General features: G+C 41.0%; 1 protein-coding gene across 2 annotated transcripts in view; it reads left to right on the top strand.

Annotated features, from left to right (window-relative positions):
• Window positions 1-661: 661 nt before the first annotated feature.
• The window catches only part of LOC144603695 (receptor-type tyrosine-protein phosphatase beta-like), a 77,064-nt gene continuing 53,050 nt past the window's right edge, over window positions 662-24,675 (top strand). Inside the window, exons 1-6 of one of the 2 annotated variants that reach the window (XM_078417334.1) lie at window positions 662-780; window positions 11,191-11,467; window positions 17,065-17,343; window positions 18,896-19,153; window positions 20,861-21,124; window positions 24,153-24,422. In XM_078417334.1, the coding sequence (XP_078273460.1) occupies window positions 751-780; window positions 11,191-11,467; window positions 17,065-17,343; window positions 18,896-19,153; window positions 20,861-21,124; window positions 24,153-24,422 (1,378 nt within the window). In that variant the 5' untranslated portion in view covers window positions 662-750. Of the gene's footprint in view, window positions 781-10,761; window positions 10,910-11,190; window positions 11,468-17,064; window positions 17,344-18,895; window positions 19,154-20,860; window positions 21,125-24,152; window positions 24,423-24,675 lie in introns of those variants that run through there. The other variant, XM_078417332.1, reaches the window with a different exon arrangement.

Here is a 24,675-nt window from a genome sequence, read left to right as displayed (position 1 = left end):
AATCCCATAAATCACTGCTTGTGGGGGAATTAATTGGTATATGAGGAGAATAGGTTTGAAGAAAATTAAGTGGAAAATGTGAATGCTGTGTAAACCATAAAAGACAGCATCAGACAAAAGGGTCTCTTCTGTGTTGTAACGAAATAGGAGAAATGTGACACCCTCAATTCTAAAATGTAAAGTCGACCGCAGCATTCAATATACTTAATAAGTAGGTCAGGGAATATCTCTGGAGAAAAGGAATAGGTGCCATTTCTGGTCGGAACCCTTCTTCAGACTTCTTTAGACCACTCTTGTTTTGGTCTACATTGTCCCTACTTGCTCCTTCTGCTGAAATGTATCACTTTGTAGAAAATGTTTAACAGAAGGTGAGAGAGAATTAGCTTTTCATGTCAGTTCTGTTGATGATCATCTCAATTGTTCCCAACTTGAATAGCAGAAAATCCACCAAGCTAATAATCTCCTATAATTAAGATGACTCTTCATTGGGTCGCAATCTGTAGTGCTTTAAAGAAAGCTAATCGAAAAATATTGAAGATTTGTTCCATATCTGCAGCCTGGGACTTCCAGTCATGATGCTGTTTAAATATTTTTTTCATTAAATGATGTCTCATTTCAAACATATGATGACTGAGTGAAATGGTATCTTGTCCAGGGCCTGTTACTGAACAACTAATTGAGCAGACAACATTCAGTTCACTCGTCACATCTCCACGTTCATCCACAAGATCAGAAGAACCCTACTCTACAATGACCTATGTTTACAATCAAACTGAGAAGGTAAGAAATAAGCAGAATCGGCTACAGCCAAGCAATGACTGACCTCCTTTAAATGGTAAAGCAATAAAAATGTATAAAAAATATAATATAGCATAACAAAAATTGCATGATCGATGTTCATCTATGCTTCTTGGCAATTGGAACTGAAGGATGCAGTAATGGAAGAGACAACCTGCCTCAGTATTGGTCAATAAAGACATTTAACTACACTTTCAACATTCTTTTCTCTGTGATCAAAATCCATCTCATTGAGCAAATTGCTTAACCGTTCAGCAATCTTCAAGTGAAACATTCCTGATACAAATTCAAGTAGAAATCAGTGCTGCATAACCCACACCACTCATGGGTCTCCTCATGTATTCCTATCAGGCCCTCTACATTTATCAGGCATCGTTCTAAAATAGGATAGACCTACACAAAATGAAGGGCTTCTTTTCATCTTCTACCCCATAAGTACACAAGATGTCAGATCCCCAAAACAACCATGGAAACCTAGCTAGAAGGAGGTTTCAGGAGAACCTGTAGGTGAAAGAGCCTTTGAATGGTCCAAGAAAGTTCTGCAGATTGTAAAGGTAAGTGACTGTTTCTGTAGCACGACCTCTAATGTCCTCCTGAGGTGAGCAGTAGCCTTGCATAAATCTTTCCCTTGGTTGCAATCTTTTCTGCCATGAATGAATGAATGAATGAATGAATGAATGAATGAATGAATGAATACATTATTGTCACATGTGACAAGCCATAGTGGAATTCTTTGTTTTGCATACCCAAGGTATAAAGAGAGTCGCCACATAAAGGACCACTTTGAAAATGTATTAAATCTACTGAGAATGATTGTTCTAGTTTGCTCTGTGGTCAATAAATAAATGTGATTTATTTTAATAAAGCAAAATTATACTTAGCGCAAGCACAATGTGCAAATATGAATATTTTGCAATATTAAAAAAGCACTAGAAACACTTCTAAATAGATTATATTTTACTAATTATCCATATAAGGCAGAGGTTTGACTGGGAGTGCAGGGAACTATGATGGTTACCAGATGGTCATAAGAAAATGGAAGCCCCTTCAGTGATCATTCAGAATTGTCTCTGATGTACTTTTCTTAAACCAGAAGTAACTAACTGTTGATTGTGGAAGAAAATATGTAAAATATTGGTGGTAACCATACCAGTTTGTCAAAGTTTTTGCAAGAAGGAAAAACATTATTGCTCTGCTTGTATCTTTAATAATTTATAAAATCATGGCCAGTGTTTAAAAATATGGTGTAAAACAGGTTTTTTTTTGTGACGGTATATGTTGATGCAGGGTACCAGCATCTCTAAAAAGTTAAAAACTAGATTGATGTACAACAATCAAAAATATCTCTTGAACTGTTACAAGCGGACTGGCACCTTTTTGTCAACAAGAAAAGATTGTTGGTGAAAGATAAAGCAAAAGTTCCATAACAAAAGATTTGTGGCAAAATTGTCTGAACTGAAAGCTTTCTTGGGCACTGTTCAATTCTAAGGGAAAATACTGAGAATTAGACTTGGGGAAATAACACACGAAATTTGGTGAAATAAGGAACCGAAGACACTGGTTTAGAATAAATGGCACAAAGTGCTGAGTAACTTAGCGGTTCAGTCAACGTGTCCGGAGAACATGGATAGGAGACGTTTCAGTTTGGGACCCTTCTTCAGACTGATCAGGTGATGTTTGATTATGTTACTATTGTGACTCGTCGATGAATCACAAGTAGTTAAGAAGACAAATGACATTACGGCATTTACCGTGAACAGGTACAAAGATGTGCAAGTTGTAGATTAAATGGCTTCATTAAAATTGTAAATTCTCCCTAGTGTGTAGGATAGCGTTAGTGTACAGAGTGATCACTGGTTGACGCAGATTCGGTGGACCGAAGGGTCTGTTGCTGCATTGTATCTTTGAAATCAAAAGTCTAAAGATTCCAGTTTAAGGATAGGGAAGCTTTGTTACAGTTGTAAATTGTGTTGGTCAGACCACACCAGGAATACTTTGCACAGTTCTGGTCCTCTTACCAAAAAAAAGATTACATTGAAGGCAGTCCCAAAGGGGATTCACCAGGTTAATTCCTGGGAGGAGATAATTGTCCTATCAAGAGAGACTAAATGGTTTGGGTCTGTATCCTTTGCCATTTAGATGCATATTGGAACTTATTAGAACATAGTACATAGTAGAGTATAGCATAGGAGCGGGCCCTTCTGGGCACAATGTCTGTGCCGAACATAATGTCAAGATAAACTAATCTCTTTTTACCTGAACATGATCCAAATCCCTCCATTACCTGCATATCCGTGTGCCTATCTAAAAGTCTCTTAAATGTCACTATCTTATCTGCCTCCACCACTGCCCCTGGCAACACATTCCAGGCACCCACCATCCTCTGTATAAAAAAAGGCGCCCCACACATCTCCTATAAACTTTGCCGATCTCAAAGCTAAAGCTATGTCCTCTAGTCTTTGCTATTTGCACCCTGGGAACAAGGTTTTGACCGTCTACCCGTTCTGTGTCTCTCATAATTTTATATACAGTACTTCTATCACATCTCTCCTCAACCTTGGGCATTTCAGAGGTAACAGTCCAACCTCCCATTAAGCTAATACCCTCTAATTCAGCCAGCACTCTAGTTAACTTCTTCTGCACCCTCTCCAAAGCCTCCACATTTTGCTTGTAATTGGCAAACATGCTACAAAGCTGCATCATGACTTCCTGACTCTTATACTCAATGCCCCGATCAATGAAGGCAAGCATACCATGTGCCTTCTTAATTATTCTATATCATATGTCTTCTTAACTACTCTATTCAAACATTTCAGAACGTAATGGGACTTGACAGAATAAAGGTTGAGATGTTTTCACCAGCAGGAGAGTTGCCAACAAGGGGACAAAGTAAGGAGCATGTCGTTTAAAACTGAGGTAGAAACCTAGAAACGTAGATATTTTATTTCTCAGTGAATCTCTGATTATTCACAGCTCCTACGGATGGTGGAGGCCAGTTCATTAGATACATTTAAGATGGAGATAGATAAATATTTGAAAGATTGAGGAATTGTCTGACTGACACAGAAGAGGAATTGAGTGCTACATAGATCAGCCTTGATGTTGTTGATTTTCAGGGCTCACTTGAGGAATCTGGTCACCTACTGCTCCTGTTTTCTTGTGTCCTGATGATTAATAATCAATGCACAGCCAAAGTAGACATAGTAGTATCCTAGCAAGTACAAAAAAGCAAATGAACGATGAATGATAAATATTGATGTACCAAATCTGATTATCATCTACGTAGTTTTGCAATTATTGCATTCAAAAGATCAACATACGATATGTTTATTCAGCAAGTACATGCAGAAGCAAACAAACTTAAACTGATCTTTTACCAAAACCACTTGAAGATGGTTACTTTCATAAGCTATAAAAATAGAAGCAATCTAAACAGCTTGATAGGTCAAGTATTTATCTGCCATCAATGAAGAAACAACCATATATAAAATTATATATGCCTTTGCACATATGTCATATTTTCCATTTTATTATAATAATGTCCCTTTTCAATCTCTCATAATGTATTGATTAAAAGACCATAGGGACGATCAATTGCTTTGACATATATTCATTTAGCAGGCATCTTGTCAGAGATTACAATTGTGATTCAGGGTCTCAAAGTGCTTTGCAGGAACTAGTATATTTGCAGACAAGGATGAGAAACATTAATCAACAAATATGGCTGCATTTACAGCAGTTTCCTTGCAGAGACACTTTGTCCAATTGATGTGCTGTGCATGACGTTAGACAAGACAGTCACCAGCACCATTCCAGAGTGTTTTAACAATGCAAAACCACTCTAGCATTCACAAATTTGGTACTATTTATCTCAGTAGAATAGAAAGTATGGAAGCATTTTGGAACTATATCTCAGCTTGCTCAAAACCTTTCTCAATGAAAAGCGAGTATATGAATGACATGTTAATAGAAAGCAAAAAATATTTAATATATTCCTTTGCAGTAAATGTGGTTGCTGCAAAGTAATTATCCACATTTTATAGTGCTCATCAATGTCACGATGCTGTTTTGCTAACGCTCAAATCACAGTGGATGGAAATATTGCAAACAAATGATGAATTAGCAATAGGTAACGCTTCAGTTTAGTTTAGAGATACAGTGCAGAAACAGGCTCTTCAGCCACCGAGTCTCTGCTAACCAGCAATCACCGCACACCAGCACTATCCTACATGCATGTGGGACAATTTACAATTTTTTTACCGAAGTCAATTAACCTACAAACCTGCACGTCTTCGGAGTTTGGGAGGAGACTGGAGAACCCGGAGAAAGCCCTCGCAGTCACGGGGAGAACGTACAAACTCAGTACGGACAGCACCCGTAGTCAGGATCGAACATGTTCAATATTACAGTGACTCCTTTCCCAGCAGTAACACCTACGTTAAACTGGGCCAAATTCTTCTGAGTATTTCACTCTGTGCAACAGTAATGAGCTTTATATGTGTTAAAGCACAAACTTAGTGAATTCCCCAGGAATTACAATATAGAACTTAGCCACCAAGCTCAATTATTTGATTCGGGACAGCTGAACATGAACATGAATGGGCATTAGCTGTTGTAAATATTGCTGAATTACTTAATTTGGTTATATTATTTATATTTTTGAAAAAGTCATATTTGAATAAATATTTTCCTGAATTATTCATTTGATCTCTCATTGTCTTTGAATGTTTCTAAATGGCAGTGACATTCAGAACACTCACTCTATTCCACCCTACTCCAATATTCATCGTTTAAACTTAATCCGATGACAAATCTTAAAATTGAGTTTTATTTTAGTTACCGTAAAATATCTGAAGGCATACTCTGGTTCTGAACCCCTCCAGACTTGGCTTTGTGCATAGAAATCAACAATAGAAATATTAAACAATATTAATGTAGCATTGAAGATTTATTGCTCAACATAAAAGATATATCATTCATCTTGCAAATAAATTTGCAAAGTCTGTGCTATAATTTAGCTTTATGTGACAAGGCATTTATGTGTAGATGTATAAATGAAATTAGGGCATGAAATATACTTCCATTCATAGTAAGTGGGTGATTTAAATAATGCTGGGTTTTATTATGCTTCTTTTATTGCCCTGACAATGTGCATTATTCGTAAACAGCTGAATGAAACTCTTTCGGGGACAATTAGGAATCAACTACATTGGTATAAGACTAGATAAGAAATGGGGTCTTCCTTCTGTGAAGAATATTTGTGAACCAGTTGGGTTTGATACCAATCAAAAGGCTTCATAGTTATTTTTATTGATGCTTCTTTCCCCAGATGTTTAAAATTGATCTTAAATTCTTAAGCAAAAAGCAAAATGCTACAAATTCTGGATATCTGAAATAATATGAAAAAAAATGTTGGAAATAACGAGCAGATCAGACAGCATTTCTGGAAAGAGAAAAACAGAGTTAATGTTTCCTGTCTATTATATTTCATCAGAACCGCCATGTTCTCAGACCTCATGGTAGAATTTGAACTGGATAATTAGCGAAACACTGTTCCCGGACATAAAACCAACCACTATGCCATTTGCAGCTAGAATAATAATTTGGATTTAGTGTCTGATGGAGAATCCAAAAGAACCAAAGACCAAGGAACTTAAAGAAGCCACCGTTGTAAATTTACAATGATGGGATTCTGACTTTTACTTGCAATGTATTACAATTGCTATTTGCAAAACAAAGCTCTAACCTTTAATCCTTCATTCTAAAATTCGACGACATGTATAGAAAGACATGCCCAAATACCACAACTTCTATCATTCCTCAGAAAGTGCTTGTTAGAATGCAAGGTAAAATCATGTGATAAATATATACCATTACGTTTTTTGATCAGAGAGGCAGAAGATTGCAAAGCAGTTTGAAGAAGAGCCTCTTTAAATCTATCCAACCCCCTGATCCTCAAAGTCCTTGATTGGACTTTGATGACTTCACCTTGCACGAAACGTTATTCCCTTATTGTGCATCTATACACTGTAAATGGCTCGATTGTAATCATGTATTGTCTTTCTGCTGACTGGATAGCGCGCAACAAAAGCTTTTCACTGTACCTCGGTACACGTAACAATAAACTAAATTGAAACTAAACAGTAACTGTTCAGTACCAACAGTTCCTAGCAGATTTCCAGCATCTCTAACATTTTGTGTTGGTAAATAGGAATTGTGTTCATCTTTAATGACGACCTTTGTTCATTGGTTTACAAATTAAACTAAACCGAAGGTTAAAAACAGTGCAAAACGGTCTGTGTTGGTTTTGGAACAGTCGGAATAATGATGGAGATGTGGGAACAGTGGGAACGAGCACTTCAATGCATCCATATGCTTCTATCCAACATACTGAAGGTGGTTTATCCATCTTATAAACTAAACTTGCAGTCCACACCCACAGACTTTAATTGTACCTATCTTTAGACTTTACTTTAACCTTTAGAGATACAATCCACACCAACCAACGGCCACCCTGTGCACTTAGCACTATCCTACACACTGGGGAGATTTTACCATCTTTGCCAAACAAACCCGCCTGACTTTGGAGTGTGGGGGGAAACCGGAGCATCCGGAGAAAACCCACGCGTTTACAGGGAGAACGTACAAACTCCATACAGACAGAACCCGGGTCTCTGGCGCTGTAAGGCAGCAACTCTACCGCCGCGCCACTGATTAATAAACCACAATAGAGTAAGATCGCAATCTCTAAAAGATAATCGGCTACTTTCAGCGGTGTAAGGTTGCCCATTGAACCATTGAAAAACTCACCATCTGAAGGAGACATCCATTGAAAGTAATTATATTATAATTAATGGTTCAACCCTAAACTTGCTCGGGAGCAAATTATTTTGGAGCTATCTTACTAAAGACTTCATACAATATTTTACTTTTTTATGACCGAGACATCAAACAGCCTATTTGCTAAATATTCGGATCAAGTGAACTGCTATTGTCAAATGAGTTACAGTGGGTCTGAGCTTTGATCTGAGCACAAAGTTTGTCCTGTAGCATAGTGCCCTGGCATGCATCAAAGGCAACAAGCGGAAAACCCTCAGTAAAAATTGAAGGTTGATTTATTCACGTGAATCGACTAGCCAGGTGAAATCAGAGTATTGTGCCAGGGTTGGAGCTGAAGTTCAAAGCTGGCTTTTGAAGGCTACTAATAATCCTGCATCCTACCATTGGGACTTTTGGGCACGACCCAGCGGCCCACGTGAACTGATTGTTTGACTTTGGCTGCCGGGCATGAGTTGTAAATAACTCGATGGGTTATGTGCAAGTTCAGATCCTTGCGAGACAAAAGTTCTGCAAAGCCCTTTCCTCTTGATAAAAACTCAAATCAAGGTTGGAAAAATGGCAGGAAGCCCTGGGTAAGTAATGGGCGAAGCTGTTCAGACTATTAAAGCATATCCTGGCCCTCCCAGCGCCTGACATCCGCACTTTCCTCTTTCAGAGCAGCACAGAACCCGCCACTCCATTGTTCGCTCCCTTCTGAGAACAAGTGAGTTCTGTAGAATATCCAAACAATTTACTTTTATCAAGCTAAACACAACATCCCAATCGACACACCAATCAATGTGGAATTTCTCCTGGCCATTTGAATTCTCATTTACCACAGAAAAGTAACCCTTCCGCTGCAGTTGAGTGATATGCCTTTGTATGGTTCTAAATGTGTGTGTGTGTGTGTTGTATCTATATATATATATAAATATATATATATATATACAGCATATAATATATGCGTATATTTTATATGTATATATGTGTGTGTGTGTGTTATATATATATATATAAATATATATATATATACAGCATATAATATATGCGTATATTTTATTTGTATATATATATATATGTGTGTGTGTGTGTGTGTTATATATATATATATAAATATATATATATACAGCATATAATATATGCGTATATTTTATATATATATATATATATATGTGTGTGTGTGTGCACGCGCACACGCACGCACACACACACACACACATATGTGTGTGTGTGTGTATGTGTTTGTGAGTATGTGTGTGTGAGTGTGTACATGTGTACTTAACTGCCTTAACCTACCTGATCTCCAGGTGGCTCAGCACTTTAACTCCCCCTCCCATTCCCAATCTGACCTTTCTGGGCTGGGCCTCCTCCATTGTCAGAGTGAGGCCCAGCGCAAATTGGAGGAACAGCACCTCATATTTTGCTTGGGTAGCTTACACCCCAACGGTATGAACATTGACTTCTCTAACTTCAGATAGCCCTTGCTTTCTCTCTCCATCCCCTCCCCCTTCCCAGTTCTCCCACCAGTCTTACTGTCTCCGACTACATTCCATCTTTGTCCCGCCCCCTCCCCTGACATCAGTCTGAAGAAGAGTCTCGTCCCGAAACGTCACCCATTCCTTCTCTCCCGAGATGATGCCTGACCCGCTGAGTTACTCCAGCATTTTGTGTCTACCTTCGACTTAAACCAGCATCTGCAGTTCTTTCCTACGCATATATATATATATATATATATATATATATATATGTGTGTGTGTGTGTATATATACCTCGGTGCAAGTGACAATAATATATGTACATATACACACACATACATATACACACACACACATATATTATATATATATTTCCAATATAATATATAATACTTTATTGTCACTTGTGCCTAGGTACAGTGAATTTCTTTGTTTTTGCATACGGTTTTTTTTTCAGAATGGCAATTTAACTTGTACTTTGCTTGAGCGTTTTAGGACCACAACATTCACTTTAAACATTTGAATGCAAACAAGCAGATCAGGGATTGAGATTGATAGCATTAGGGAAAGTGTAGACACACGGAACTGCAGATGCTGGAATCTTGAGCAAAACACAAAAGGAACTCAGTGGGTCGGGTCAGGCAGCATCTGCGGGGGGGGGGGGGGGGGGGGGATGGACAGACGATAATGTCAGTATAAAGCAGAAAGTAAGTAGCAGGGCACACGGCAGATTCATAAAAGAATACGGGTGAGATTGGAAATAGATTATCAAACGAATCCGCGTGAAAGAAGCAAACTATATCTGCTCCTACAATTTATGAACTCATGAACAAACACAGACAGGTAGCGATGGGGACTGGCGAGGTCGGCAGGGTGGTGGGGGCTAAACAACGAGACACAGAGGGACATGGCAAAAAGGGAGATGTGGGTAAAACAGGAGGAGGATGTATGAAACGCTGCAGATTATACGCGGAGGGAGAAAGTGAAAAGACGCAGGCGAGAATATAAATTGGGAGTGAAGGGGGCAGTCTTGTATGTTTGACAAGGGGGTGGGAAGGGAAAAGGAAGGCGGCATATACACAAGGAAGAGAGAAAATAAATAGAATGGAAGAAGTGAGAGTTAATTAAACGAGTGGTGTTGGGAAGGACTGTGGAGCATAGGGGAAATGAGCCAGGGGGAGGTCACTGCCTGCTTCTGAAACCATTACAATTCATTCACTGACACTGTTGCCCGAGACACGTAGTCTGCCTTGGTGTGAATGCCCGAGGCTGCACGCTGTAGGTTGAAACCCCAAGTCTGGATTAACACTTTGGAAAGAGCCGAGGAAATTCACTCTTGATTGAGGAAGTGGATGGAAACGGTTCAGTGGAAGCATTGGCAGCGTGGGAAATGCGGGACTCACTCCGCTGCGGGTCTCAGCAACACCTCGCCGACAACTTTCAGCACCAGACCCACTATACCAGTTGCTCTCGGTGCTACAAATCCATGGATAACTCCAGCGGGTTCCTGCACTAGAACACCAGGGGAACTTTGCAATCAGTGCTCTCCCGGAGAAAGGCTGAGATTCCCCCCTCTCCCTCTCTCCCCGGATCCAAGCCTGACCCCGACAACACTTTGGATTTACAGAAGTTTTGAATCGAAGAGGTTCTTAACGCCGGTCGCTCGGAGGGGTACAGAACATTTCATTCTCGGATTTGTACAGTATTGTTGTTATGTACCTTATTTTCAATTAGCCCGAGAGGACCGCTAGATAGGCACAATGCTGAGATATGAAACGGGGTTCATGTTGTTGTGGATGACATCCAATCTAGTCAAGGTGAGCTCCATTAAAGCTGCTTGCCAAATGTTATTGATGCTGCTCATGTCATGGTTCAAGTGGACTCGACTGAAACTCACCCTCGGCGCTCTCAGCAAAACGACCCAACGTAAACACAATAATCGCCGTCCTTTGCGACCCGCTTATTTGCCCTTCGTCCTAAACGCCTTGTTTTAACATGCATTTATTTACTGGCCGGTTGGGGGTGCATCTGTTTTGTTTTTAAAGGCTGCGTTGTTCGATGCATTGATTTTTGCTGGCGCTGTTATATTGTTTTCCAGTCTGTGACCGTGGCGGCAGAGAGGTGCACAGTTAACGTGACTGAGGTCAGCAGGAGGGGAGATGCTGTTCAAATTGAGTGGAGCAGCCCGGGAATTGCCTGCAATTACAGCGTGTCGTACAGACGGAACCAGTCGTGGGTTGTCGCCTGCGACCCAGCTCTCTACACGGGCGATAACCATGAGTGTCAGCTGCGTGATCTAATAGCAGGGACTTTACACCAACTCCTGATATACTCCCTGACCGATGGCTCGTCGGCGAATGTAACAGTGCAGACAGGTAAGACGCTGGAATACAGGAGGCGTGGAGGGAGCAGGGGGATGTTTACATGCTGGGATCACTTATTATCCAACTGCCGACGTTATTGTAAGGGACATAAAGTGCTCAGCGGCTCAGGCAGCGTCTCTGGAGAACATGGACAGGTGACGTTTCTTCAGACTGATGTTAGTTATTGTGCTGGACTGGATTTAAATCTGTTTAAGGGATTCATTTTCAGTTTCAAAAAGCAGTCAGTTCCATTGGCACAGCCATTCCACATCCTTAGACAATTAAAGTGCCTGGACTGGACTGGACAGGAAGGGGGTAATAATCTGCTTCACCAGCGGAAAGTAGCTCAGATTACCCGAGAACGAATGGGGGGAAGGTGAGTCCAACAATTTTTAAAGAGATAAATGCACCGGGAAATATGACCACTGGATGGCGGTGGCAGCCAGCCGCATGTGCAGAGCGCCATCGCCATGTAAACACCAGTGTTTCTATCAACGGACACCAATAAGTCTGAAGAAGGGTCTCATCCTGAAATATTGCCTATCCATTCCCTTCACCGATGCTGTCGGCCCCGCTGAGTTTCTCCAGCACTTAGTTTTTAGCACCAGTAAATAACTGGCAACAATCGTTGTTCTGGTCAAGTTGAATTTATAGTAATGTACAGGTGCGATGAAAGTTTGTTTGCAACAGCACCACAGGCACATATAACACACAAAAACATAAATTACACAAGAAGTCAACGAAAAAAGACAGCAAAAACAAAAACAAGGCATTAGTGCAAAAAAACACAACACAAACAGGTCCATGGTAGTGCAAGATATCCAGAGTGTTTAGTTGTTTTAGTTTAGTTTAGTTTAGATACACAGCACGGAAACAGGGTCTTCAGCCCATCCAGTCCATGTTGACCAGCGATCCCTGTACACGAGTACTATCCTACACACTAGAGCCAATTTTACCTAAACCAATTGACCTACAAACCTGCATGTGTTTGAAATATGGGAGGAAACAGAAGCACCCGGAGAAAACCCATGAGGTCCAGGGAAGAACATGCAAACTCTGTACAGACAACACCCATGGTCAGGATCGAACACCCGTCTCTAGCGCTGTAAGGCTGCGTCCGTGCCACTCTCAAGATTGAATTAGTGTTGTGCAGGTCGGTTCAAGAATCTGATAGTTGCAGAAGGGTAGCCATTCCTGAATTGGTGGTAGGCATCTTCAAGCTTTGGTAGCCCCTGTCTGTTGGGGGCAGCAAGACGAGGGCATGGCTTGGATGGTGGGGAACCTTGACGATCAATGCTGCCTACTTGAGGCAACGCCTGATGTAGATGCTCTTGATGGTGGAGATGGCTGTGCTCATGATGGATCGGGCTGAGTTCCGCACCAGCCCATGTGCAACCAGGCGGGATGCTTTCTACTGTGCACCTGTAGACGTTTGCTGGAGTATTCGGTGACATGTTGAATCTCTTCAAATTTTTAAGAAAGCAGCAGAGAAATTAGTAAGAAAGTGTTGTTTGGGGAAACTGAACAAAAACATTTTGAGATAAAAAGATGGATTTCTTTTGAAGTATAATTTTTTTTAAATTCAGTGCCAATTTCTTTATTCTTTATTCAATATCTTGCAGAAATAACTTTAAAACACGTTTCTCAAGAATCTTAAGGTAAATGGAAAGCTCTTAGTTTTTTGGTGCTTTTGAAACGTGTCACCAAGATTGAATAACAAGATTGTTGGAATTAAAGGATAATGGTCATGCTATTTAAGATTGAGATGAGAAATTTATTCTCCCAAAGAATCACTGGAATTCTCTACCAAGAGGGTAATTGAAGTCAAATTATTAAATGTATTTTGAGGATAAATTTCTTTAGTCGGAGGGTGGTGGATCAGTGGAATTCGTTGCCACAGAAGGCTGTGGAGGTCAAGTCAATGGATATTTTTAAAGAAAACAAATTCTTGATTAGTACTGGTGTTAGGGATTATGGCGAGAAGGCAGGAGAATTGGGTTGAGAGGGAAAGATAAATCAGCCAAGATTGAATGGCGGAGTAGATTTGATGGGCCGAATGGTCTAATTCTGCTTCCATATAACTTATATTTAAGAAGAAGTTGGATATTTTTCTTGGGGCTAGTAGAATTAAGAGATATGGGTAGAAATGTGACACAGGGGTACTGAATTTGGATGAGTGGCCGTGATCATCATGAATGGTGGAATAGGGTGGAGGCTCACATTGCCGACTCCTGCACCAACTTTCTATGTTTCTATGTAAAGACCTCAGTACTGAAGATACACTGAACCAGGTAGGTTGTTGCTTCAAATGTGCTCAGTACCAAGTAAACCAGTCAATAGCTTTTTCCTCCCACATGCCAAAGACATGCGGGATTGTAGGTTAATTGGCCTCTGTAAGTTACTCCTAGTGCGTAGGGAGTAGATGCAAAAGAGGGGTAACATAGAACTAGTGTGAACGGCTGATCAATAGTTGGCTTGGACTTGGTGGGTCGAAGGACCTGTTCCCATGCTCCAGCTCTAACAAGAATCTTTCAAGAATAAGGTTGTCAGTAGATCCCTAGTTTTTCTTTAATAAACATCCATTTAAATATGTCGGACTTTGTTGAATTTCAAAGACCAAACCTGTTTTTGAGAGGAACATTTTAAATCTCACCTCCCCTTTGGGACTGTACTTTGGCAGTCTTACTTAACAATGGACCTTTATTTAGGCCATACAAGTGCATACAGATGTTAATGGCAAAGCAGAGTGGAGCAGTGCTGATATTATTGGAGAAAGGCCAATACCTAAATATGCAACAATAGCTTAAACTGAATCCAGCCAGGAGTGTCTGTGACCCACCAGTTCCTAAACACATTGTTCCTTTGTTCTTACGGACGTTAAAAAGGTCCAAGTGTTTCATTTTCGTGGCCAAGAGATTAGATAAGTAATGTGCTTCCCAACTGAGCTTTCGAAGCACGCAAGCCTAAATCTGCAGAACTCACCTGCATTGACTGTGGTTCCTAGCCTAAACAGTACTTCATAAAGGATTATATTCTGATAGTCAAGATACACAATAATCTCATCACTACACTTCAATGGTACCACAAACACATCTATCGTTAGGATTTAGTGCTGGAAATATAAATTAAATGGCTCCATTCTATTAATTTAAGTTTACTATTAATTATTATGTAAGAATTTTTCTGGTGAAAAGTATATTTTTGACATTTTTCAAACTAATTTACTCCAGTGATTAAAAACCATCAGTCTGAAGAAGGGTCTCGACCCAAAACGTCACCCATCCCATCTCTCCAGAGATGTTGCCTGACCCGCTGAGTTACTCCATCATTTTGTGTCTATCTTTGATTTAAACCAGCATCTGCAGTTATTTCCTACACATTAAAAACCATGTACCTACTAATGTGATCAAGTTCATGACCTTTATCAAAATATTCACATACAAAACGTTCTCTTCAAAAGAAAACTGTATATCTGTAATCTTTATTAGGAAGCAATATGGGCAATAACTGCATGCCTGATAAATTCTTTCTCACTCCTAACATGTAGATTTATCAAAGCCATATCGGGCAGAAAGCACAGGGGGTGGGTGACCACACAAAAGATCGAAGCAACATTTAGCTTGAAGGATTTGGAACCCGAAAGAATGATTCATTTTAAATAGAATCTACCGGATAATCAGAGCAGGAAATGTGTGGGGTTTTTCAGTGTTAAATTGTCTGTTTCTTTAATAATGCAACAGCAGAAGTATTTCCTTAATTTAAAAAAACACACCCTTCAAGAACTATGAAGCCTTAGATGTTGCACTTATCTGAGGAAAACACGGTTATCCTCAATAAGATTTCCTTTGAAAACCCAAGTTGATGACAGAGTTGAACCCAAATGAAAATGATCATTGATTAAGCTGCCCTTTGTTGTGAGCTGGTCAATTTACTGTTGTCCTCATTTTATATTAATAAAGCAGCACTGCATGTAGTAGTGTTTAAACATAAGACACAATAATCACAGATGCAAACAGCACAAATGCACCAATACAGAGAACTACAACATTACAGATAGAGTAGGGTGTGTGATCTGGTGGTGTAATTTTATAGATAATATTTTTCAATAAGGTAAACAGGAGGTATTCAGGAAAATAATCGGGTAGTGAAGGAGACAAGTGTATGTAAGTAAATAGTTCTTGTATGTTTTGTTCCATATTGTGGGGTCTGCCTAAATAAAAAATAAAGATACTGTGGATTCAAAAAGGATTGCAATCTTACTACCCTTGAATGTACTTTAGTTGGGCACATCCTTTACGCAATGTCAAATGTATACAGTGCCGCTCTACAATTTTGCATCAATGCTGTGATCTATAATTATTTACTATTTCTGTATCGTATTATTTCTGCTTTGATGGCCAATTAAATCCTTGCTCATACACTGTGCAGATTTAATATACAGAATTATTTTGCACTATCTTTGTTCTGTATCCACGAAGACACAGCATACCTTGGACTGACAACATGTTATTGTCCTGGATCTTCATTGTCAGCCTCCCCATATGCACACGCACACACCACACACACATGACTCACACACACACACACCACACACCCGCACGCAAACACACACTTCACACACACACACACACACACACCACACACACACACACACACACACACCATACCTACACACTCCACACCCGCATGCACACACACACACACATCACACACACACACCACACGCACACACCATACACACCACACCCATACACACACACACTCCACACCCGCATGCAAACACACACACCACACACACACACACACACACACATGACTCACACACACACCCCACACATACACACATGACAAACACACACTACACACCCGCACGCAAACACACACTTCACACACACACACACCACACACACACACCACACCACACACACACACCACACCCACACACCCACACGCACGCACTTCACACACACACATCACACACACACACACACACACTCCACACCCGCATGCAAACACACACATCACACACACACCACATGCACACACCATACACACACACACACCACACCCACACACACCACACACACACACACACACACACACACACACACACTCCACACCCGCATGCAAACACACACTTCACACACACATCACACACACACACCACACACACACACGACTCACACACACACCACACACACACACGCGACTCACACACACACCCCACACCCGCACGCAAACACACACTTCACACACACACACACATCACACACACCACACACGCACACACGCACACACCACACCCACACACACACCCCTAACCCGCACGCACACACTTCAGTCACACACACACACATCCGCACACACACACACACACACCCGCACACAAACACACACCACATACACACATCACGCACACACACACCACACATACACACAGTGTAAAGAAAAGTTGGAAATAAATTGATCAGAAAGGAATAATGAGGAGAAAAACAGATATATATGGCACTGGACAATAAATAGAGAGTGTAATTTGAGGGATTAGTTTGAAACGTTTAATTTCTACATGTCTCATTTAACCCCATCTTGATTTTCTTAAAATATTTTAGATCCAAAACCGCCGCAAAACATCCAAGTGATCAAAAGTGGAACAACTTCCACCCGCCTCCAGATTTCTTGGACTCCATCGCCCGGGAATGTGGACGTGTATGAGGTTAGGTTATTTGAGGAAGGCAGTGGAGAAACACAGATCCTGCACATCCCAGGGAGCACCTCCAGGAGGGAGGCCACCTTCCTGGCATTGACGCCCGGCACTCAGTACAGCTTCACCATGAAGGTGACCTCTGGAAACAGGAGCTGTGAAGGACCAAAAACCTTTGGATCCACAAGTAAGTGCCAATCCCCCCAGAAAACAGAAGTGCTGTGGATTTATATGTGAAATCAGATGGAGGAATATTTGATAACTGCGACTTTGTGTATGTCATCGAGTCATAAAGTTATACAGTGTGGAAATAGGCCCAACTTGCCCACGCCGACCAACATGCCCCATTTACACTAGTCCCACCTGCCTTTGTTTGGCCCATATCCCTCTAAGAATATCTTATACATGTACCTGTTTAAATGTTTCTTTAGGATTGTGATTTAACCTGCTTCAACTACCTCCTCTGATATCGTTCCATATACACACCACCCTAAAGAGTTGCCCCTCAGGTTCCTATTAAATATTTCCCCCCTCACTTTAAAACTATGTCCTCTGGTTCTTGATTCTCCTACTCTGGGTAAAAGACTCTGTGCATTTACCCAATCTATTCCAAATAAGTATCAAATATTTTTATTTCTAAATAAGAGTCTTGACCCGAAACATCACCTATTCCTTTTCTCCGGAGATGCTGCCTGACTGGCTGAGTTACTCCAGCATTTTGTCTATCTTTGGTGTTTACCGGCATCTGCAGTTCCATTCTTACACACATATTTTTTTAATCTGCTATCTAAATTTAAATAGCAGGTACTAAATATGATAGAACATATGTCCCATTGACATGTTGTAGAATAATTGGCTTCATAATCATCCAACCAGTAGTTTGTAGAAACGAGGAACTGCAGATGCTGGTTTGCCAAGAAAAAATGCAAAACACTGGAGTAACTCAGAAGGTCTGGCACTGTCCTTGGAGAACATTGATAGGTGAAGTTTGGGGTGCTTCTGAAGAAGGATCCCGACCCAAAAGGTCACCTATCCATGTTCTCCAGGGATGCTGTCTGACACGCTGAGTTACTCCAGCACTTTATGACTCGATGACATACCAATAGTTGCGTCCCTGGTGTGAGGGCATGGCCATTGGAGAAGCAGATTGCTTCAATCTTAGGTCTTATGCCCAGTGATTTAACACATTTATGGACAATAGTCGCGCATTTATCCTCTCAACATACACAGAAACGCTTCCACTCTTTGGTTCTCTGCATCCATGTACGACTGTGCTTCCGTGAAATGGGATACAAACCTTAAATCATTCACTGTTGCCGCCCCCTCTAGATATGGTCTTGGTGACTCGTGAATCGGCTGTCACCCTGAACCGCACGATTTGTCTTTTCGAGTCACTGGATTTTGCAACAGCAATTTCAATACCCACCTCCAACATTACCTCGGTTGCTAACAACCATATTATTAGGATGCAGAGGCAAAACGCTGCAGATGTTGGAAATCTGAGGGGGGGGGGTGAATTCGGAAAAGGCGTGAATTGTCACCAAGTGGAGAGAAAAGTAGCGTTAACGTGTTCGAGCAGATCTGTAACGTTAACTCTGTTTCCATCTCCAGGGATGCTGCCCGATCTGCTGAATATTACCGGCATTTTTCAGTTGTGAGAGGATATCCGTGCCTAATGTGCCACTGTTTACTCAGAGTGAACCACTGCAATCTGGTTTAACTGTCCTTGCTCTCTTCAGTTCCCTCCAGGGTGAAGGACGTGCAGATTTCCAGCAAGCCGGACAGCGTCTCTGTGGTGTGGGCTCCTGGCCCGGGCAAGGTGGACAATTTCCTGCTGTCGCTGGGCTACAAAGAGACCACGGTTCAGACGTACACTGTCTCCAATCTGACAAACAGCTACACATTCACTGGATTAATAGCCGGGAGACACTACAATCTCACCATGATCAGTGTGGCAGCACGGCTGGAAAATGCCACCTCCAAAGCCGTGCAGACAGGTAACGAGAGAAATACTTTTCTATCGCCACCACATGCTGAATGTCTAAAGGGCAGGGACAAAGTACAAGAGAGATGAGTGGCGATCCAACTTAAAATAGAGTGAAATATATGTTTGTGTGGGAAGGTACTGCAGATACTGGTTTAAACCGAAGATAGACACCACAAGCTGGAGTAACTCAGCGGGACAGGCAGCATCTCTGGAGAGAAGGAATAGGTGACGTTGCGGGTCGAGACCCTTCTTCAAACATCCGATTACTCTAAATGAATGTGGCCTCAAAATTGCCATTACTGGTCTCACAGAGGTGAATTCGGTTTTTGATTAAAAATTTTGTTTTCTTTATATTTTTAAGAACTGTAAGGCTTAAACAAATGTGTTACTTTTTTTAATAAACAAATGTAAATGTAGATAGTTCTGAAGAAGGGTCCAGACCCGAAACGCCGCCTGTCCATGTTCTCCAGAGATGCTGCCTGACCCGCTGAGTTACTCCAGCACTTTGTGTCCATTTGTGGAAACCAACACCTGCAGTTCCTAGTTTCTAAGTGTATTCAGTGCTGGGTAATGGTCACTATACACTGATAAAGTCATGTAATTACTGTCCAAGGTAGTCAGGCAGAGTGAATTATATATATATATTTTAAATAGTCGGCAGCAATAAAACTGTGCGGAGCCAAAACAATGCGGCATCCGATTCTGCTCACCTAGAATTAAACGCATAATTCTACTAAGGTTGGACCGCAGTTGTGGACAATTCGGAATCGGATGCTGGCCTGGGTTTGATGGTCATCATACAGAACACGAATTATATCGCTGACCACACTTGGCGCTAAATTCACCAAATTAATGCTGATATCAATTGCCAAAACATACTTGTTGCCTTCCAAACCGCTGGGTATCACGTTCAAGACTTCCAAAGCTGGTGGGTCGCAGTGCAGTTCCAAATGTTGTCAGATTGCACTGTACGTGGCCAGGGCCAGGCTGTGATCCCACGTGTCTGGTGTCACTGAGGATGTTTCTTTCCTGTGTTCTTCCGCCCTTAACCTCATCCGGCCCCATGTGTCCTCTTAAGTTTCAAAATCAAGCAGAAATGTTTCTTTTCTGATTGCAAATTTGTTTAAATGGAACAAAAACTCCAAAAGTGTTTGCCGATCCCCTCCACAGGAATGAAAATGTCGTGTCCGGATTAAAAACAGCAGGTTACTTCAATAGGTGACGTTTTGGGTCGAGACCCTTCGTCAGAACATCTGACCTTCTGAAGACGGGTCTCGACCCGAAACGTCACCCATTCCTTCCCTCCAGAGATGCTGCCTGGCCCACTGAGTTACTCCAGCATTTTGTGTCTATCTTCGATTTAAACTAGCAACTGCAGTTCCTTCCTACACAAGTTACTTTAATAATTCGGCTGTTAACATGAATCTTTTGTGTTTGAACTTTTCATTTTTGGGAAAGAATGAAATGTCTGTAATATAACATTTCTGAAAGCAAGCACATTTGTTATGCATCTTATAGAAGAGATTTTTCAAAAAGCTATAATAGTAAAAAGTAAATGCATAGAATTTATAGAATATGAAGTGGAAACACTGTTATTTGCTTGAGGACCAATGTGAGTTGCAGGTTATTAACTGCACACAGCATGCACCACTTTCCCATTATATATCCCCACTTCTTCTAATGTTAAATGCTGCAATGACCCTTTTCATGATTTCAGCCCCAGAAAAGGTCACCTCTGTGGCGGTGACCAACAATGGCAGCCTGACCAGTCTACTGGTCTCTTGGAGGAGAGCTGTGGGAGATGTGGACTCGTATGATGTATCCCTGTCTTACTTCGGATCAATGATAGAAACCAAGACTCTACAAGCAAGTGCCCAAGAAGCTGCCTTTCAAGGATTGACACCAGGCCAGATGTATGACATTGCTATTGTCACCAAGAGAGGAGACCAGAAGGCAGTGGCTGCAGGTAGCGGCAGAACTGGTAAGATCATCTGTGACATAATGACTGAGAGATGGGGGCCATTCGCTATGTTACCATAATTGTTTTCTATGTTACTGAAGATAATGCATTTCTATGCTGCTGCTTAATGATTGTTGGACTGTGGACACGGTTGGAAATGCTAATATTAATTGCACATCTCGAGTTGTCCTTTAGAAGATATGGTGGGAAGCCTTATTGAATCACAAGCAGTTCAAAATAAAGGATGGTGGGGAGAATTCTGCCAGGGTTCTAACCCAGTGACACCCAGCAATGGCTGTCATATCTCCAGCTCTGGATGATTTTTCAATTGTTAGTGTTCCCTTGCACCTGCTGTTCTAATCATTCTAGTTGTTGAGTGTTGTGCCAAAGACTCCAGGGCAAATTTCTGCATAGACTACACACTCTGTAGCCACAGCAGTTTAAGTGCACAGGTTGCAGCTGTAAACTTATGAACTTGGAAGTCACTAGAGGACAGGTATTCTCAGGCTAATGTGGAAGTTTTCCAAAGACACAAGAGACTGAGATGCTGTAATCTTGAGCAAAACACAAAATACTGGCAGAACTCAGAAGGTCAGGCAGCATCTGTAGAGCAAAATAGACAGGCGACATTTTGCTTGGGGACGTTTCTTATGAATGTGGATATTGATCAAGTGGGCTACCTAGTCCTGGACGGTGTTGAATCGCTGAATATTGTTGCAGCTGCATAGATTACAGAATATAGAACAGGACAGCAGAAAAACAGGCCCTTCAGCCCGCAATGTCTGTGCTGAACTTGATGCCAAGACCAACTCTTTTCTGCCTGCACGTAAAACTGCAATAGGGTGACCAGAACTGCACGGATCACTCCAAATACGGCAGTGGAGAGCATTCCACCTCACTACTGGTTTCGTGGCTCGTAGATTGTAGGTTTAAAGAATCGAGAGAGGAGCCAGATATTGGGAGAATATTCAGTCTCTGACCTGTTCTCACAGACAAACCATCTAATGGTCAATGTGCAAGGTTGGATTTTATGAGTCTGTGGCTCTAGGACCACATGTGTAGCACTTGAGCCAATCTAGAAACAAGGAACTGCAGATGGTGGTTTACCAGTCTGTCAATCCAATCTATCTTTCCCCAAGCTGTGGAGTCTTATCCAGGTTTTCTTTGCAAATCTAACACCTCAGAATTTATTGCTTCTGCATTAACATGTTAAGGTTGGTAACATGTTAAGGTTTATGATCAGCTAAGTGGCGCACCATGGGGAGGTGGGGCTGTAGTTAAACTGACTGCAAAAGACTCCTCATCTGTCATGGATTTTGATTTTCCTGTACATTTAATATTAGAGGAATGTAAAAAAAAAAAGATGCACACCAATTGAATATGGAAAAGGTAGATTAATATTTTAATTGAAACTTCTCAAACTGTCATGATAATCAAAGGAGTTGTATCTTAAATATTGACGTGTTATTATATGTGTTTGACAGCTTAATTCATATATTAAATATATATCTTATGTTGTTTCCAATTTAATTTCTAATTTGGGAGAAAAAACCCTTTTAATATAGAAAAAAATGAAACCTTATATTTAAATGTCAACTTGATTCACAAGGTTGAGTTGGAAGATTTTGAATTCACCCCTACCAATGGACGAGCTTTTGGGATGGTATTGAAGGGCAGCAGTGATAAGATACCACAGATTTTTTTAATAGAAAGGTTGAAAACCGTAAGTAGAAAAAGGTTAGCAGAAAAGTTTTTTTTATTTTTCAGTAACTGCATTTTAATAATGTTACTTAAGAAGAAATCTGCCCAGACTCTTGAATAACATTGATATTGACTTTAGGCTCCAGAGATACAATGTGAAAGAGGTCTTTCGGCCCACGGAGTCCACACTGACAAACGATCACTCCGTACACTGGCACTATCCTACACACTCGGGACAATTTTACCGAACAAAATTAGCCTACAAACCCGCATGTCTTTGGAACATGGGAGGAAACTGAAGCAACCAGAGAAAACCCATCTGGGAGAACATACAAGCTGCATGCAGACAGCACCTCTAGTCAGGATTGAACCCGAATCTCTAGCGCTGTAAGGCAGCAACTCAACCTCTGCACCACTGTGATGCATTAAAGCGGTTTATAAATACAATAATAACCCAATACCAAGGTTTCAAGGTTTCAAGGTCAGTTTATCACCATATGCTGGAGTAACTCAACGGGTCAGGCAGCATCTCAGGAGAGAAGGAATGGGTGACGTCACCCATTCCTTCTCTCCTGAGATGCTGCCTGACCTGCTGAGTTACTCCAGCATTTTCTGACACCTTCGATTTGTACCAGCATCTGCAGTTATTTTCCTACACAAGGTCAGTTTATTGTCACATGTACCAATTAAGGTGCAGGGAAATTCGATTTACCATACAGCCATACTAAAACAAAAGCAACAAGACACACAACTACATGAAAGTTAACATAAACATCCACCACAGCGGATTCCCCACATTCCTCACTGTGATGGAAGGCAATAAAGTCCAATCTGCTTCCTCTTTATTATGTTATTCAAAGAAGATTGGACAGATCCCTTCATGAGCAACATCAACGAAAGGCAGTAATTGAAAAGCAAAAAATGTAGCGCTACTTGGGGATCTGAAATTTTAAAAATGGAAAATGTTGTAATTAGTCAATGGATTAGATGGTATCTATGGAGTATCTATGGAGGAGAAATAGAGTCAACAAGCACAATCTGATGAAAGGCCATTAACCTGAGATGTTGAATCTGTTTCGCCGTAGATACTGCAGGACCTGCTGACCATTTCCAGCAGTTTATGATAATATTATATCAAAAAATCATTGCACTTAAGAGTTCTCTGCCTCAATTGGCCATCTTTTTTACAGTGACTGCAAAAAATCCCTTAAGGAAAATGTCAGTCAGCATATAAAATTGACTTCTTCAATATTATTATTTTTGTTGAAATAGTAAAGAAGTTGAACTTGCATAATCAGTCATTAATGAAAGAAGTCAAACATTGACCAGGGGTTGTTGTTTATTGCAGTTCCCAGTCCCGTCTCAAACTTGGTGATGACAAGCAATGGCTCTACAAACTCCTTGAGAGTGAGCTGGCTGCCCCCTGCTGGACATTGGGAAAGTTACCATATTCAGCTCCTCAACCAATCTTCTGTTGTGCTGAATACCTCAGTGGAGAAATATGTCAGAGAGTATGAGTTCAAGGATATAGGACTCATCCCCGGACGACTCTATGAAGCAGTGGTCATTGTGAAAAGTGGAATGCTGCAAAATAAGGCATTTTGCAGTGCGAGAACTGGTAAGAAATCTATGGTAAAGAAATAGTTCAAAAAGATTCATCCTAACCTTTTATTTTACATAGAACATAAAACCACACGCACAGAATGCCAAACATAATGCCAAGTTAAACTGATCTTAATCTGCCTGTACTTAATGCCTATCCCTCTATCTATATACTAAAACTCTCGTTTGTTTGTTTGTTTGTTCCTGAACTACAGCCAAAACGGTACACGATAGCGCGACAATTTTAGGTCCGCCTTACTCACCGTCGT

The sequence above is a fragment of the Rhinoraja longicauda genome, chromosome 20 (genome assembly GCF_053455715.1).
Source record: "Rhinoraja longicauda isolate Sanriku21f chromosome 20, sRhiLon1.1, whole genome shotgun sequence".
In the NCBI taxonomy this organism is placed as follows: Eukaryota; Metazoa; Chordata; class Chondrichthyes; order Rajiformes; family Arhynchobatidae; genus Rhinoraja; species Rhinoraja longicauda.
The sequence above is the reverse complement of the archived record's forward strand: the minus strand, read 5'-3'. Positions and strand labels throughout refer to the sequence as shown.